At 54.7% G+C, this 18123-nt stretch overlaps 2 protein-coding genes across 8 annotated transcripts in view; both read left to right on the forward strand.

Moving 5' to 3' along the window:
- Window positions 1-1512, forward strand: part of mgaa (MAX dimerization protein MGA a) — a 41872-nt gene extending 40360 nt beyond the window's left edge. For all 7 annotated transcript variants that reach the window (XM_072365290.1, XM_072365291.1, XM_072365285.1 and 4 more), the window contains one exon: window positions 120-1512. In XM_072365290.1, coding sequence (XP_072221391.1) covers window positions 120-754 — 635 coding nt within the window. In that variant the 3' untranslated portion in view covers window positions 755-1512. The remainder of the gene's footprint in view (window positions 1-119) is intronic.
- The window catches only part of jmjd7 (jumonji domain containing 7), a 172935-nt gene continuing 156242 nt past the window's right edge, over window positions 1431-18123 (forward strand). Inside the window, exon 1 of the mRNA XM_072365307.1 lies at window positions 1431-1435. The gene's annotated coding sequence lies outside the window, so the exon portion shown is untranslated. The remainder of the gene's footprint in view (window positions 1436-18123) is intronic.

The following is an 18123-nucleotide window of genomic DNA, read 5'->3' on the forward strand; positions in this document are numbered from 1 at the left end:
TCAGGGGTATGATCATTTTCAGGAGACAAGGAGGCACAAATCATCCTGTTTTCATCATGTCTGAAAAGTGCAGAATGCCAGATGAAGCAGCTTCTGATCGTTACTGTTTTTATTTTCAGCCGTGGCCTCCAACAACCTGCTGCACCTCGTTCAGCCGCCTCACCATCAGCTGATCCCCGCAGGTTCCTCGCCTCTGGTGTTCTCTGCTGAATCCGACCTCATCAGAGACCAGGACCAGCCTCAGACCCTCAGTCCTGTGTCCTCAAAGAGTCCTGCAGCCAGCACAGACCATCTCTCAGACGTACAACCTGGGGGGCCTCCAGCACTGGACACCAGGTCGGACCCTAACAGCAAGAACCTGTCGTCCCTCCTCAACGAAATTTCCTTTCTTAACCAGCAGACTGTTGCCACGGAGACACCGTCACCGCTGAGACAGTCGGGTGTAGCTGAGGAGCAGAGACCCCCCCCTGAGCCCCAGCCGCTGCAGCTGGACTGTGAAGTTGCCGGGCTTAATGGCCACACAGAGACTGGGCAGCAGCCGGGACCAGCTGTCGACAGCACTAAAGAAGGTGTCCTGGCCCCACCCCCTTTGTTGCACATGAAGGTGGGCGGGGTCAAAGTGCCAAGCCTCCCCAGCAGTGAAGGAGCTGCCATGGGAGGGGTGGGAGGAGGAGGAAGGGGCAGTAGGGGCGTGGCCTGGAGGCCAATGCCAAGGTTGGTCCCTTTGGGGCTGAGAGGAAACTCCCCCAGCTGAGTCCTTGTGTGCTGGCTTTACGATTGGCCAGCTAAAGGTTCCACAGTTTCACTTTGACAGCCAATCAGGGTGACAATCGGATCATTTCAGAGTTGTATTTATTTCCTCTTTGAGCTCTAGTTTTCAGAGTCATTGAGTTCCAGAGTAAAGTTGAAGCTGAAAAGTGTTAATTTGAGGGGAGGAAAATGGAAGTCGCTCTGCTCGTTCCTCGATGGCCGACTGTTTGACTTTAAAACCTGTTACCGTGACGACACCAGTCATCCCGTTGCTGTGGAAACTGTCCTGTCACAATGAAAAGTTGCAAAATAAACAATAATTACAGTTGTTTCCTGGGTAAAAAGACATTCTTTTGACTATTACAGTTATTTATTGCCAGAAAAATAAGCTATAAAACAGCTGTTATTTGTATTTACTGAAACTGAATTTCTGTTTTTTGCTGCCATTTGACTATTTCAATATCGACTGAGATTTGATGAGCAGAAATGAAAATGTTCAGTTGCAGCCTACATTTTGAGTGTAAAAACTGTTTAAGTAAACCAACGCAAGCCTTTTGTCTAACATAGGCACACTTACGCTCAACTTGTTTACATGTTGGTTAATATACATTTTCCCTTTTTTTAAAAATCAATTCAAATTGTAATAAATTGAGTTTAAATTCAAACTTTTTACTGGTCAGCAGAGGTGGGACAAAGTAATTCTTTTTAAATTAAATTCAATAAAGCATTTTATCTATCACAAAAGGAAATGATATTGTTGTAAATGTACGTTTTGTTGTTGTTTTTCTTCTGAACAATCATTATAAACTTTCATGTGTGGTTACTGCTGTTGGCGGGAAGGATCTCCTGTATCTCTCTGTGTTACGTTGTAGTTAAAGAAGCCTTAAACTGATCACACTCTGTTGTTTCCACACAGTTAACCATAGTTCTTCATGTTGATTCATTTGTGGAGCATGCATCTTTGCATTCTTCAGCTCCTGGAGCTCCAGAGCAGTCCCCAGCACAGAGCCAGCCTTCTTTATCAGTTTGTTCTGCTTCTTTGAGTCTCTGGCTGTGATGCTGCTGCACCAACAGATGCTGCAATTATTGCTCTTTCCTTATGGAAGATGTGCAACATCTTGGTGTAGACGTTGAAGGACCTAAGCTTCCTTAAGAAGTACAGTCTGTTATGTCCCTTCTAAGTCGATCACAATCTACTGGTAGATCACATAGCATTGAAAAAAAATAGATGTTAGCCTATATTCCATCTTCATAATGAAATCCGGCACGTGATTGATATACAGGATCTCTTCTGAGACATGGGTACTCCGGGTTGCTACCGAGTTGCCTAGTTAGTATTTCTTTTAACATAAGAAAGGGTATAAGAATGAGTAAAGGAGCTGGACCAAGTAAGAAGCCACTTCCATACAGAATGGGAGGACTTTTCTTTTCACAATGTCATTTTAAAGGTGAGTTTGCCTCATCTGCTGGTCTAGTATCGCTAGTCTGAAGAAGGGAAATGTGGAGTGGCATTTTGGGACCGTTCATAGAAACTACGACAGTGACTTCCCTCCGAAAAGCCAGATGAGAAAGAAAAGGTGAAGGAACTAAAGTTGTCTGGACAGCTGTCCTTTTTCCCACAGTTGACCACAAAAGCGAAGGCAGCCACCGAAGCACAAGAAGTCCTTCCAAGATGCAGAAATGGTAAAAGTATGGGCTTAAATTTGTCTCAAAAATAACTGAAAATGCACAGAGGGTGATTGACAAATATGCCTCCAGTTGCATGTGTTTTGCTATTCACAAATACAACTTTCCTATTTGTAACTTGTGTGTTGGTTTTTACAAATATATAATATATAATTTTCCATTTGTAAAACAAAAAGCCATTTGGACGCCAGCAGTGAGGGAAGGTGTTAGTTACCTGTACCTCTAGATATTTAAAGGATTGAACCATCTCTACCGTCGATGTGAAGTGGGGGCAGGCAATGCCAGTCCTCCAGAAGTCCACAATCATCCCTTTGGTTTTCTTTATGTTGAGGATAAGGTTGTTGTCTTTCCACACAAGACGCCATTCCCTGAGACAGAAGGAATTTGAGATGTTAACCGAAAACCTTGTGAATTTCTAAGCCAATTTTAGTTCTCTGAGAAGTAGAAAATGAATGTAACATACAAAGGACTTCTGTGAATATGAATTACATTTGACAAGTTGAAAAAAACCTTTGCAGAATATTACATCTATTTAATATAGCAAAACGTTCTGTTGTATATAGTGCCACAAATAAGATCATATCATATATAACACAGGGTATTCCATGGTGTTAGTACCACAGATGAGATTGAAGGCACAAGACATTCTTTGGTTACTGAATTAGGTACATCTTAACGGATTGAAATTCATGAAAATGCTGTAGTAGAAAATGACTTCATTAGCCCTTATCTGCTATGTGATGATTTGGACAAAAACTGAGTAATAGAAGCATCTTAAAAGATGACTTTGTGCAATAACAGTTCTACTGGACTGTAGTGGAGTATGGATCTAATCCATCTCTCAAAACTAACGGGAAAAAAAGTCAAACCAAACTACTCAAACTCAGCATTTTGCAAGTGACAAGTAAATTATTCTAAAGGTAAGTAAATTAACTAATGAGTTATAATTTCAAGGAACCAATCTTAACAAAGCATCGTCGAAATACCTGGGGAGACTTCAATGCCCATGAATGATGCAGTGACCTGGAGAGGCATGACTGGGAGGATTGGCCTTCCTGATCTCAACCCATGCTGTGCTTTGTTTTTGGACTTCTGTACTAGTCATGGATTATCCATTACAAACATCACGTTTGAGAATAAGGTGGTTCATAAGTGCATCTGGTTCTAGGCCATTTTACGCCAAAGGTCGTTGATCGACTTTGTACTCTTATCATCAAACCTGCTGCCGTATGTTTTGGACTCTGGTCAAGAGAGGGGCAGAGCTGTCAACTTGGGTCTGTTGGCGGACAAGTCTGCCGGATAGACCTGGTAAACCCAAGCAGGCTGTGAGGGTGAAATTAGAACGTTTGGCAGAGGCCACTGTCCACAAGATCTTCAACTTACACCTCTGGGACAATTTTTCTCAAGTAACGTTGGAGGTTGGGGAAATTGAATCTGAATGGACCACGTTCAGGACCTCCACTGCAGATGTGGCTTCCAGGAGCTGTGGCCTGAAGGTTGTTGGTGCCCGTTGTGGCAGAAACTGGAGGACGAGCTTCCATCCAGCTGGTCTGTCCCAGGTTATGTTTTGTCTGGATGCAGAACTCCTGACCTGAACTGAGGATATCATCGGGTGATGGAATGAGCACTTTAAGGATCTCCTGAGTCCGGCTAGCATGTCATCCGTTGAGGTAGAGTCTGAGTACTTGGGGGAGGACTCACCCATCACCTTGGCAGAGGTAGCTGAAGTAGCTAAAAAGCTTGGACGAGATTCACCCTGAGATGGGCAAAGCTCTGGACAATATGGGACCGTTGTGGCTGATATGTCTCATCAATCTCACTTGGAGGTCTGGGACTACGCCTGGTCTGTCCCAGGTTATGTTTTGTCTGGATGCAGAACTCCTAAGAAGGGGGGCAGCGATGCTTCTGACTTAAGAGGGGGGCAGCGATGCTTCTTACGTCAGAGGGGGGCAGCGATGCTTCCGACTTCAAAGGGGGGGCAGCGATGCTTCTGACTTAAGAGGGGGGCAGCGATGTTTCTTATGTAAGAGGGGGGCAGCGATGCTTCTTACGTCAGAGGGGGGCAGCGATGCTTCCGACTTCAAAGGGGGGGCAGCGATGCTTCTGACTTAAGAGGGGGGCAGCGATGCTTCTGACGTAAGAGGGGGGCAGCGATGTTTCTTATGTAAGAGGGGGGCAGCGATGCTTCTTACGTCAGAGGGGGGCAGCGATGCTTCCGACTTCAAAGGGGGGCAGCGATGCTTCTTACGTCAGAGGGGGTCAGCGATGCTTCTTATGTCAGAGGGGGGCAGTGATGCTTCTGAAGTCAGAGGGGGGCAGCGATGCTTCTTATGTCAGAGGGGGGCAGTGATGCTTCTGATGTCAGAGGGGGGCAGTGATGCTTCTGATGTCAGAGGGGGTCAGCGATGCTTCTTATGTCAGAGGGGGGCAGTGATGCTTCTGACTTCAAAGGGGGGCAGCGATGTTTCTTATGTAAGAGGGGGGCTGCGATGCTTCTGATGTCAGAGGGGGGCAGCGATGCTTGTGACGTAAGAGGGGGGCAGCGATGCTTCTTACGTAAAAGGGGGGCAACGATGCTTGTGACGTAAGAGGGGGGGCAGTGATGCTTCTGACGTAAGAGGGGGGCAGCGATGTTTCTTATGTAAGAGGGGGGCAGCGATGCTTCTGAAGTCAGAGGGGGGCAGCGATGCTTCTGATGTCAGAGGGGGGCAGCGATGTTTCTGACTTAAGAGGGGGGCAGCGATGTTTCTGTTGTAAGAGGGGGCAGCGATGCTTCTGACTTAAGAGGGGGGCAGCGATGTTTCTGTTGTAAGAGGGGGGCAGTGATGCTTCTGATGTCAGAGGGGGGCAGCGATGCTTCTGATGTCAGAGGGGGGCAGCGATGTTTCTGACTTCAAAGGGGGGCAGCGATGTTTCTGACTTAAGAGGGGGGCAGCGATGCTTCTGACTTCAAAGGGGGGCAGCGATGTTTCTGACAAAAGAGGGGGGCAGCGATGCTTGTGACGTAAGAGGGGGGCAGCGATGTTTCTGATGTCAGAGGGGGGCAGGGATGCTTCTGATGTCAGAGGGGGGCATCGATGCTTCTTACGTAAGAGGGGGGCAGCGATGTTTCTGATGTCAAAGGGGGGCAGCGATGCTTCTTATGTAAGAGGGGGGCAGCGATGCTTCTGACTTCAAAGGGGGGCAGCGATGCTTCTGATGTCAGAGGGGGTCAGCGATGCTTCTGACTTCAAAGGGGGGCAGCGATGCTTCTGATGTCAGAGGGGGTCAGCGATGCTTCTGACTTCAAAGGGGGGCAGCGATGCTTCTGATGTCAGAGGGGGGCAGCGATGCTTCTTATGTCAGAGGGGGGCAGCGATGTTTCTGACAAAAGAGGGGGGCAGCGATGTTTCTGATGTCAGAGGGGGGCAGCGATGTTTCTGATGTCAGAGGGGGGCAGCGATGCTTCTGTCGTAAGAGGGGGGCAGCGATGCTTCTGACTTCAAAGGGGGGCAGCGATGCTTCTGATGTCAGAGGGGGGCAGCGATGCTTCTGACGTAAGAGGGGGGCAGCGATGTTTCTGATGTAAGAGGGGGGCAGCGATGCTTCTGATGTCAGAGGGGGGCAGCGATGCTTCTGACGTCAGAGGGGGGCAGCGATGCTTCTTACGTAAGAGGGGGGCAGCGATGCTTCTTACGTCAGAGGGGGGCAGCGATGCTTCTGACGTCAGAGGGGGGCAGCGATGTTTCTGACGTAAGAGGGGGGCAGCGATGCTTCTGACAAAAGAGGGGGGCAGCGATGTTTCTGACGTAAGAGGGGGGCAGCGATGCTTCTTACTTCAAAGGAGGGCAGCGATGCTTCTGACGTCAGAGGGGGGCAGCGATGCTTCTGGCTTCAGAGGGGGGCAGCGATGCTTCTGAAGTCAGAGGGGGGCAGCGATGCTTCTTACTTCAGAGGGGGGCAGTGATGTTTCTGACGTAAGAGGGGGGCAGCGATGCTTCTGATGTCAGAGGGGGGCAGCGATGCTTCTTACGTCAGAGGGGGGCAGTGATGTTTCTGACGTAAGAGGGGGGCAGCGATAATTCTGACGTCAGAGGGGGGCAGCGATGCTTCTGACGTCAGAGGGGGGCAGCGATGCTTCTGACGTCAGAGGGGGGCAGCGATAATTCTGACATCAGAGGGGGGCAGCGATGCTTCTTACGTAAGAGGGGGGCAGCGATGCTTCTTACGTCAGAGGGGGGCAGCGATGCTTCTTACGTCAGAGGGGGGCAGCGATGCTTCTGACGTCAGAGGGGGGCAGCGATGCTTCTTACGTAAGAGGGGGGCAGCGATAATTCTGACATCAGAGGGGGGCAGCGATATTTGTGATGTAAGAGGGGGGCAGCGATGTTTCTGACATCAGAGGGGGGCAGCGATGTTTCTGACGTAAGAGGGGGGCAGCGATGCTTCTGACGTAAGAGGGGGGCAGCGATGCTTCTGATGTAAGAGGGGGGCAGCGATGCTTCTGACGTCAGAGGGGGGCAGCGATGTTTCTTACGTCAGAGGGGGGCAGCGATGCTTCTTACGTCAGAGGGGGGCAGCGATAATTCTGATGTAAGAGGGGGGCAGCGATAATTCTGACATCAGAGGGGGGCAGCGATGTTTCTGATGTCAGAGGGGGGCAGCGATGCTTCTTACGTCAGAGGGGGGCAGCGATAATTCTGACATCAGAGGGGGGCAGCGATGCTTCTGACGTCAGAGGGGGGCAGCGATGCTTCTTACGTAAGAGGGGGGCAGCGATGCTTCTGACGTCAAAGGGGGGCAGCGATGCTTCTTACGTAAGAGGGGGGCAGCGATGTTTCTGATGTCAGAGGGGGGCAGCGATGCTTCTGACGTCAGAGGGGGGCAGCGATAATTCTGACTTCAGAGGGGGGCAGCGATGTTTCTGACGTAAGAGGGGGGCAGCGATATTTGTGATGTAAGAGGGGGGCAGCGATAATTCTGACATCAAAGGGGGGCAGCGATGCTTCTGACTTCAGAGGGGGGCAGCGATGCTTCTTACGTAAGAGGGGGGCAGCGATGCTTCTGAAGTCAGGGGGGGGGCAGCGATGCTTCTGACATCAGAGGGGGGCAGCGATGTTTCTGACGTAAGAGGGGGGCAGCGATAATTCTGACATCAGAGGGGGGCAGCGATATTTGTGATGTAAGAGGGGGGCAGCGATGTTTCTGACATCAGAGGGGGGCAGCGATGTTTCTGACTTAAGAGGGGGGCAGCGATGCTTCTGATGTCAGAGGGGGGCAGCGATGCTTCTGACTTCAGAGGGGGGCAGCGATGCTTCTTATGTCAGAGGGGGGCAGAGATGTTTCTGACGTCAGGGGGGGGCAGCGATGCTTCTGACGTCAGAGGGGGGCAGCGATGCTTCTTACGTAAGAGGGGGGCAGCGATGCTTCTGAAGTCAGGGGGGGGCAGCGATGCTTCTGACATCAGAGGGGGGCAGCGATGTTTCTGACGTAAGAGGGGGGCAGCGATAATTCTGACATCAGAGGGGGGCAGCGATATTTGTGATGTAAGAGGGGGGCAGCGATGTTTCTGACATCAGAGGGGGGCAGCGATGTTTCTGACGTAAGAGGGGGGCAGCGATAATTCTGACATCAGAGGGGGGCAGCGATATTTGTGATGTAAGAGGGGGGCAGCGATGCTTCTGACGTCAGAGGGGGGCAGCGATGCTTCTGACAAAAGAGGGGGGCAGCGATGTTTCTGACTTCAAAGGGGGGCAGCGATGCTTCTGATGTCAGAGGGGGGCAGCGATGCTTCTTATGTCAGAGGGGGGCAGCGATGCTTCTGAAGTCAGGGGGGGGCAGCGATGCTTCTGACATAAGAGGGGGGCAGCGATGCTTCTGATGTCAGAGGGGGGCAGCGATGTTTCTGATGTCAGAGGGGGGCAGCGATGCTTCTGTCGTAAGAGGGGGGCAGCGATGCTTCTGACTTCAAAGGGGGGCAGCGATGCTTCTGATGTCAGAGGGGGGCAGCGATGCTTCTGACGTCAGAGGGGGGCAGCGATGCTTCTTACGTAAGAGGGGGGCTGCGATGCTTCTGACGTCAGAGGGGGGCAGCGATGCTTCTTATGTCAGAGGGGGGCAGCGATGCTTCTGACATAAGAGGGGGGCAGCGATGCTTCTTACGTAAGAGGGGGGCAGCGATGCTTCCGACTTCAAAGGGGGGCAGCGATGCTTCTGACTTAAGAGGGGGGCAGCGATGTTTCTGACTTAAGAGGGGGGCAGCGATGCTTCTGATGTCAGAGGGGGGCAGCGATGCTTCTGACTTCAGAGGGGGGCAGCGATGCTTCTTATGTCAGAGGGGGGCAGAGATGTTTCTGACGTCAGGGGGGGGCAGCGATGCTTCTGACGTCAGAGGGGGGCAGCGATGCTTCTTACGTAAGAGGGGGGCAGCGATGCTTCTGAAGTCAGGGGGGGGCAGCGATGCTTCTGACATCAGAGGGGGTTAGCGATGTTTCTGACGTAAGAGGGGGGCAGCGATGCTTCTTACGTAAGAGGGGGGAAGCGATGCTTCTTACGTCAGAGGGGGGCAGCGATGCTTCTTACGTCAGAGGGGGGCAGCGATAATTCTGACATCAGAGGGGGGCAGCGATGCTTCTGACGTCAGAGGGGGGCAGCGATGCTTCTTACGTAAGAGGGGGGCAGCGATGTTTCTGATGTCAGAGGGGGGCAGCGATGCTTCTGACGTCAAAGGGGGGCAGCGATGCTTCTTACGTAAGAGGGGGGCAGCGATGTTTCTGATGTCAGAGGGGGGCAGCGATGCTTCTGACGTCAAAGGGGGGCAGCGATGCTTCTTACGTAATAGGGGGGCAGCGATGTTTCTGATGTCAGAGGGGGGCAGCGATGCTTCTGACGTCAAAGGGGGGCAGCGATGCTTGTGATGTAAGAGGGGGGCAGCGATGCTTCTTACGTCAGAGGGGGGCAGCGATATTTGTGATGTAAGAGGGGGGCAGCGATAATTCTGACATCAAAGGGGGGCAGCGATGCTTCTGACTTCAGAGGGGGGCAGCGATGCTTCTTACGTAAGAGGGGGGCAGCGATGCTTCTGAAGTCAGGGGGGGGCAGCGATGTTTCTGACATCAGAGGGGGGCAGCGATGCTTCTGATGTCAGAGGGGGGCAGCGATGCTTCTTACGTCAGAGGGGGGCAGCGATGCTTCTTACGTCAGAGGGGGGCAGTGATGTTTCTGATGTCAGAGGGGGGCAGCGATGCTTCTTACGTCAGAGGGGGGCAGCGATGCTTCTGACGTCAGAGGGGGGCAGCGATAATTCTGACATCAGAGGGGGGCAGCGATGCTTCTGACGTCAGAGGGGGGCAGCGATGCTTCTTACGTCAGAGGGGGGCAGCGATGCTTCTTACGTAAGAGGGGGGCAGCGATGCTTCTGACGTCAGAGGGGGGCAGCGATGCTTCTTACGTAAGAGGGGGGCAGCGATGCTTCTGACGTCAGAGGGGGGCAGCGATGTTTCTGATGTCAGAGGGGGGCAGCGATGCTTCTTACGTCAGAGGGGGGCAGAGATGCTTCTTACGTCAGAGGGGGGCAGCGATAATTCTGACATCAGAGGGGGGCAGCGATGCTTCTGACGTCAGAGGGGGGCAGCGATGCTTCTGATGTCAGAGGGGGGCAGCGATGCTTCTTACGTAAGAGGGGGGCAGCGATGTTTCTGATGTCAGAGGGGGGCAGCGATGCTTCTGACGTCAAAGGGGGGCAGCGATGCTTGTGATGTAAGAGGGGGGCAGCGATGCTTCTTACGTCAGAGGGGGTCAGCGATAATTCTGACTTCAGAGGGGGGCAGCGATGTTTCTGACGTAAGAGGGGGGCAGCGATGCTTCTGACGTAAGAGGGGGGCAGCGATGCTTCTGACATCAGAGGGGGGCAGCGATGCTTCTGACGTAAGAGGGGGGCAGCGATGCTTCTGACATCAGAGGGGGGCAGCGATGCTTCTTACGTCAGAGGGGGGCAGCGATGCTTCTTACGTCAGAGGGGGGCAGCGATGCTTCTTACGTAAGAGGGGGGCAGCGATGCTTCTTACGTCAGAGGGGGGCAGCGATGCTTCTGACGTCAGAGGGGGGCAGCGATGCTTCTTACGTCAGAGGGGGGCAGCGATAATTCTGACATCAGAGGGGGGCAGCGATGTTTCTGATGTCAGAGGGGGGCAGCGATGCTTCTTACGTCAGAGGGGGGCAGCGATAATTCTGACATCAGAGGGGGGCAGCGATGCTTCTGACGTCAGAGGGGGGCAGCGATGCTTCTTACGTAAGAGGGGGGCAGCGATGTTTCTGATGTCAGAGGGGGGCAGCGATGCTTCTTACGTAAGAGGGGGGCAGCGATGCTTCTGATGTCAGAGGGGGGCAGCGATGTTTCTGATGTCAGAGGGGGGCAGCGATGCTTCTGTCGTAAGAGGGGGGCAGCGATGTTTCTGACAAAAGAGGGGGGCAGCGATGCTTCTGATGTCAGAGGGGGGCAGCGATGCTTCTGACGTAAGAGGGGGGCAGCGATGTTTCTGATGTCAGAGGGGGGCAGCGATGCTTCTGTCGTAAGAGGGGGGCAGCGATGCTTCTGATGTCAGAGGGGGGCAGCGATGTTTCTGATGTCAGAGGGGGGCAGCGATGCTTCTGACGTAAGAGGGGGGCAGCGATGTTTCTGACAAAAGAGGGGGGCAGCGATGCTTCTGACTTCAAAGGGGGGCAGCGATGCTTCTGATGTCAGAGGGGGGCAGCGATGCTTCTGACGTAAGAGGGGGGCAGCGATGTTTCTGACAAAAGAGGGGGGCAGCGATGCTTCTGACTTCAAAGGGGGGCAGCGATGTTTCTGATGTCAGAGGGGGGCAGCGATGCTTCTGACGTAAGAGGGGGGCAGCGATGTTTCTGACAAAAGAGGGGGGCAGCGATGCTTCTGATGTCAGAGGGGGGCAGCGATGCTTCTGACGTAAGAGGGGGGCAGCGATGTTTCTGATGTCAGAGGGGGGCAGCGATGCTTCTGTCGTAAGAGGGGGGCAGCGATGCTTCTGACTTCAAAGGGGGGCAGCGATGCTTCTGACGTAAGAGGGGGGCAGCGATGTTTCTGACAAAAGAGGGGGGCAGCGAAGCTTCTGTCGTCAGAGGGGGGCAGCGATGCTTCTGACGTCAGAGGGGGGCAGCGATGCTTCTTACGTCAGAGGGGGGCAGCGATGCTTCTGACTTCAAAGGGGGGCAGCGATGTTTCTTATGTAAGAGGGGGGCAGCGATGCTTCTGACTTCAAAGGGGGGCAGCGATGTTTCTTATGTAAGAGGGGGGCTGCGATGCTTCTGACGTCAGAGGGGGGCAGCGATGCTTCTTATGTCAGAGGGGGGCAGCGATGCTTCTGACATAAGAGGGGGGCAGCGATGCTTCTTACGTAAGAGGGGGGCAGCGATGCTTCCGACTTCAAAGGGGGGCAGCGATGCTTCTGACTTAAGAGGGGGGCAGCGATGTTTCTGACTTAAGAGGGGGGCAGCGATGCTTCTGATGTCAGAGGGGGGCAGCGATGCTTCTGACTTCAGAGGGGGGCAGCGATGCTTCTTATGTCAGAGGGGGGCAGAGATGTTTCTGACGTCAGGGGGGGGCAGCGATGCTTCTGACGTCAGAGGGGGGCAGCGATGCTTCTTACGTAAGAGGGGGGCAGCGATGCTTCTGAAGTCAGGGGGGGGCAGCGATGCTTCTGACATCAGAGGGGGTTAGCGATGTTTCTGACGTAAGAGGGGGGCAGCGATGCTTCTTACGTAAGAGGGGGGAAGCGATGCTTCTTACGTCAGAGGGGGGCAGCGATGCTTCTTACGTCAGAGGGGGGCAGCGATAATTCTGACATCAGAGGGGGGCAGCGATGCTTCTGACGTCAGAGGGGGGCAGCGATGCTTCTTACGTAAGAGGGGGGCAGCGATGTTTCTGATGTCAGAGGGGGGCAGCGATGCTTCTGACGTCAAAGGGGGGCAGCGATGCTTCTTACGTAATAGGGGGGCAGCGATGTTTCTGATGTCAGAGGGGGGCAGCGATGCTTCTGACGTCAAAGGGGGGCAGCGATGCTTGTGATGTAAGAGGGGGGCAGCGATGCTTCTTACGTCAGAGGGGGTCAGCGATGTTTCTGACGTAAGAGGGGGGCAGCGATATTTGTGATGTAAGAGGGGGGCAGCGATAATTCTGACATCAAAGGGGGGCAGCGATGCTTCTGACTTCAGAGGGGGGCAGCGATGCTTCTTACGTAAGAGGGGGGCAGCGATGCTTCTGAAGTCAGGGGGGGGCAGCGATGTTTCTGACATCAGAGGGGGGCAGCGATGCTTCTGATGTCAGAGGGGGGCAGCGATGCTTCTTACGTCAGAGGGGGGCAGCGATGCTTCTGACGTCAGAGGGGGGCAGCGATAATTCTGACATCAGAGGGGGGCAGCGATGCTTCTGACGTCAGAGGGGGGCAGCGATGCTTCTTACGTCAGAGGGGGGCAGCGATGCTTCTTACGTAAGAGGGGGGCAGCGATGCTTCTGACGTCAGAGGGGGGCAGCGATGCTTCTTACGTAAGAGGGGGGCAGCGATGCTTCTGACGTCAGAGGGGGGCAGCGATGTTTCTGATGTCAGAGGGGGGCAGCGATGCTTCTTACGTCAGAGGGGGGCAGAGATGCTTCTTACGTCAGAGGGGGGCAGCGATAATTCTGACATCAGAGGGGGGCAGCGATGCTTCTGACGTCAGAGGGGGGCAGCGATGCTTCTGATGTCAGAGGGGGGCAGCGATGCTTCTGACGTCAAAGGGGGGCAGCGATGCTTGTGATGTAAGAGGGGGGCAGCGATGCTTCTTACGTCAGAGGGGGTCAGCGATAATTCTGACTTCAGAGGGGGGCAGCGATGCTTCTTACGTAAGAGGGGGGCAGCGATGTTTCTGATGTCAGAGGGGGGCAGCGATGCTTCTGACGTCAAAGGGGGGCAGCGATGCTTGTGATGTAAGAGGGGGGCAGCGATGCTTCTTACGTCAGAGGGGGTCAGCGATAATTCTGACTTCAGAGGGGGGCAGCGATGTTTCTGACGTAAGAGGGGGGCAGCGATGCTTCTGACGTAAGAGGGGGGCAGCGATGCTTCTGACATCAGAGGGGGGCAGCGATGCTTCTGACGTAAGAGGGGGGCAGCGATGCTTCTGACATCAGAGGGGGGCAGCGATGCTTCTTACGTCAGAGGGGGGCAGCGATGCTTCTTACGTCAGAGGGGGGCAGCGATGCTTCTTACGTAAGAGGGGGGCAGCGATGCTTCTTACGTCAGAGGGGGGCAGCGATGCTTCTGACGTCAGAGGGGGGCAGCGATGCTTCTTACGTCAGAGGGGGGCAGCGATAATTCTGACATCAGAGGGGGGCAGCGATGTTTCTGATGTCAGAGGGGGGCAGCGATGCTTCTTACGTCAGAAGGGGGCAGCGATAATTCTGACATCAGAGGGGGGCAGCGATGCTTCTGACGTCAGAGGGGGGCAGCGATGCTTCTTACGTAAGAGGGGGGCAGCGATGTTTCTGATGTCAGAGGGGGGCAGCGATGCTTCTTACGTAAGAGGGGGGCAGCGATGCTTCTGACGTCAAAGGGGGGCAGCGATGCTTCTTACGTAAGAGGGGGGCAGCGATGTTTCTGATGTCAGAGGGGGGCAGCGATGCTTCTGACGTCAAAGGGGGGCAGCGATGCTTGTGATGTAAGAGGGGGGCAGCGATGCTTCTTACGTCAGAGGGGGTCAGCGATGTTTCTGACGTAAGAGGGGGGCAGCGATATTTGTGATGTAAGAGGGGGGCAGCGATAATTCTGACATCAGAGGGGGGCAGCGATGCTTCTGACGTCAGAGGGGGGCAGCGATGCTTCTTACGTAAGAGGGGGGCAGCGATGTTTCTGATGTCAGAGGGGGGCAGCGATGCTTCTTACGTAAGAGGGGGGCAGCGATGCTTCTGACGTCAAAGGGGGGCAGCGATGCTTCTTACGTAAGAGGGGGGCAGCGATGTTTCTGATGTCAGAGGGGGGCAGCGATGCTTCTGACGTCAAAGGGGGGCAGCGATGCTTGTGATGTAAGAGGGGGGCAGCGATGCTTCTTACGTCAGAGGGGGTCAGCGATGTTTCTGACGTAAGAGGGGGGCAGCGATATTTGTGATGTAAGAGGGGGGCAGCGATAATTCTGACATCAAAGGGGGGCAGAGATGTTTCTGACGTCAGGGGGGGGCAGCGATGCTTCTGACGTCAGAGGGGGGCAGCGATGCTTCTGAAGTCAGGGGGGGGCAGCGATAATTCTGACATCAGAGGGGGGCAGCGATGCTTCTGACGTCAGAGGGGGGCAGCGATGCTTCTTACGTAAGAGGGGGGCAGCGATGCTTCTTACGTCAGAGGGGGGCAGCGATGCTTCTTACGTAAGAGGGGGGCAGCGATGCTTCTTACGTCAGAGGGGGGCAGCGATGCTTCTTACGTAAGAGGGGGGCAGCGATGCTTCTGACGTCAGAGGGGGGCAGCGATGTTTCTGATGTCAGAGGGGGGCAGCGATGCTTCTTACGTCAGAGGGGGGCAGCGATAATTCTGACATCAGAGGGGGGCAGCGATGCTTCTGACGTCAGAGGGGGGCAGCGATGCTTCTTACGTAAGAGGGGGGCAGCGATGTTTCTGATGTCAGAGGGGGGCAGCGATGCTTCTTACGTAAGAGGGGGGCAGCGATGCTTCTGACGTCAAAGGGGGGGCAGCGATGCTTCTGACGTCAAAGGGGGGCAGCGATGCTTGTGATGTAAGAGGGGGGCAGCGATGCTTCTTACGTCAGAGGGGGTCAGCGATGTTTCTGACGTAAGAGGGGGGCAGCGATATTTGTGATGTAAGAGGGGGGCAGCGATAATTCTGACTTCAGAGGGGGGCAGCGATGTTTCTGACGTAAGAGGGGGGCAGCGATATTTGTGATGTAAGAGGGGGGCAGCGATAATTCTGACATCAAAGGGGGGCAGCGATGCTTCTGACTTCAGAGGGGGGCAGCGATGCTTCTTATGTCAGAGGGGGGCAGAGATGTTTCTGACGTCAGGGGGGGGCAGCGATGCTTCTGACGTCAGAGGGGGGCAGCGATGCTTCTTACGTAAGAGGGGGGCAGCGATGCTTCTGAAGTCAGGGGGGGGCAGCGATGTTTCTGACATCAGAGGGGGGCAGCGATGTTTCTGACGTAAGAGGGGGGCAGCGATAATTCTGACATCAGAGGGGGGCAGCGATATTTGTGATGTAAGAGGGGGGCAGCGATGTTTCTGACATCAGAGGGGGGCAGCGATGTTTCTGACGTAAGAGGGGGGCAGCGATAATTCTGACATCAGAGGGGGGCAGCGATATTTGTGATGTAAGAGGGGGGCAGCGATGCTTCTGACATCAAAGGGGGGCAGCGATGCTTCTGAAGTCAGAGGGGGGCAGCGATGCTTCTGACGTCAGAGGGGGGCAGCGATGCTTCTTATGTCAGAGGGGGGCAGCGATGCTTCTGACGTCAGAGGGGGGCAGCGATGCTTCTGAAGTCAGAGGGGGGCAGCGATGCTTCTGACAAAAGAGGGGGGCAGCGATGCTTGTGACGTAAGAGGGGGGCAGCGATGCTTCTGACATCAGAAGGGGGCAGCGATGCTTCTGAAGTCAGAGGGGGGCAGCGATGCTTCTGATGTCAGAGGGGGGCAGCGATGCTTCTTACGTCAGAGGGGGGCAGTGATGTTTCTGATGTCAGAGGGGGGCAGCGATTTTTCTTACGTCAGAGGGGGGCAGCGATGCTTCTGACGTCAGAGGGGGGCAGCGATAATTCTGACATCAGAGGGGGGCAGCGATGCTTCTGACGTCAGAGGGGGGCAGCGATGCTTCTTACGTAAGAGGGGGGCAGCGATGCTTCTGACGTCAGAGGGGGGCAGCGATGCTTCTGATGTCAGAGGGGGGCAGCGATGCTTCTGATGTCAGAGGGGGGCAGCGATGCTTCTTACGTCAGAGGGGGGCAGCGATGCTTCTTACGTCAGAGGGGGGCAGTGATGTTTCTGATGTCAGAGGGGGGCAGCGATGCTTCTTACGTCAGAGGGGGGCAGCGATGCTTCTGACGTCAGAGGGGGGCAGCGATAATTCTGACATCAGAGGGGGGCAGCGATGCTTCTGACGTCAGAGGGGGGCAGCGATGCTTCTTACGTAAGAGGGGGGCAGCGATGCTTCTTACGTCAGAGGGGGGCAGCGATGCTTCTGACGTCAGAGGGGGGCAGCGATGCTTCTGACGTCAGAGGGGGGCAGCGATGCTTCTTACGTAAGAGGGGGGCAGCGATGCTTCTTACGTCAGAGGGGGGCAGCGATGCTTCTGACGTCAGAGGGGGGCAGCGATGCTTCTGACGTCAGAGGGGGGCAGCGATGCTTCTTACGTAAGAGGGGGGCAGCGATGCTTCTTACGTCAGAGGGGGGCAGCGATGTTTCTGATGTCAGAGGGGGGCAGCGATGCTTCTTACGTCAGAGGGGGGCAGCGATAATTCTGACATCAGAGGGGGGCAGCGATGTTTCTGACGTAAGAGGGGGGCAGCGATGTTTCTGATGTCAGAGGGGGGCAGCGATGCTTCTGACGTCAGAGGGGGGCAGCGATGTTTCTGACGTAAGAGGGGGGCAGCGATGTTTCTGATGTCAGAGGGGGGCAGCGATGCTTCTGACGTCAAAGGGGGGCAGCGATGCTTGTGATGTAAGAGGGGGGCAGCGATGCTTCTTACGTCAGAGGGGGGTCAGCGATGTTTCTGACGTAAGAGGGGGGCAGCGATATTTGTGATGTAAGAGGGGGGCAGCGATAATTCTGACATCAAAGGGGGGCAGAGATGTTTCTGACGTCAGGGGGGGGGCAGCGATGCTTCTGATGTCAGAGGGGGGCAGCGATGCTTCTTACGTAAGAGGGGGGCAGCGATGCTTCTGAAGTCAGGGGGGGGCAGCGATGTTTCTGACATCAGAGGGGGGCAGCGATGTTTCTGACGTAAGAGGGGGGCAGCGATAATTCTGACATCAGAGGGGGGCAGCGATATTTGTGATGTAAGAGGGGGGCAGCGATGTTTCTGACATCAGAGGGGGGCAGCGATGCTTCTGACAAAAGAGGGGGGCAGCGATGTTTCTGATGTCAGAGGGGGGCAGCGATGCTTCTTACGTCAGAGGGGGGCAGCGATAATTCTGACATCAGAGGGGGGCAGCGATGTTTCTGACGTAAGAGGGGGGCAGCGATGTTTCTGATGTCAGAGGGGGGCAGCGATGCTTCTGACATCAAAGGGGGGCAGCGATGCTTCTGACGTCAGAGGGGGGCAGCGATGCTTCTGACAAAAGAGGGGGGCAGCGATGCTTGTGACGTAAGAGGGGGGCAGCGATGCTTCTGACATCAGAAGGGGGCAGCGATGCTTCTGAAGTCAGAGGGGGGCAGCGATGCTTCTGACGTCAGAGGGGGGCAGCGATGCTTCTGACAAAAGAGGGGGGCAGCGATGCTTGTGACGTAAGAGGGGGGCAGCGATGCTTCTGACATCAGAAGGGGGCAGCGATGCTTCTGACGTCAGAGGGGGGCAGCGATGTTTCTTATGTAAGAGGGGGGCAGCGATGCTTCTGATGTCAGAGGGGGGCAGCGATGCTTCTGATGTCAGAGGGGGGCAGCGATGCTTCTTACGTCAGAGGGGGGCAGTGATGTTTCTGATGTCAGAGGGGGGCAGCGATGCTT

This window comes from Leuresthes tenuis, unplaced genomic scaffold, assembly GCF_036924035.1.
Source record: "Leuresthes tenuis unplaced genomic scaffold, fLeuTen1.0.hap1 SCAF_15, whole genome shotgun sequence".
NCBI classification, from domain to species: Eukaryota; Metazoa; Chordata; class Actinopteri; order Atheriniformes; family Atherinopsidae; genus Leuresthes; species Leuresthes tenuis.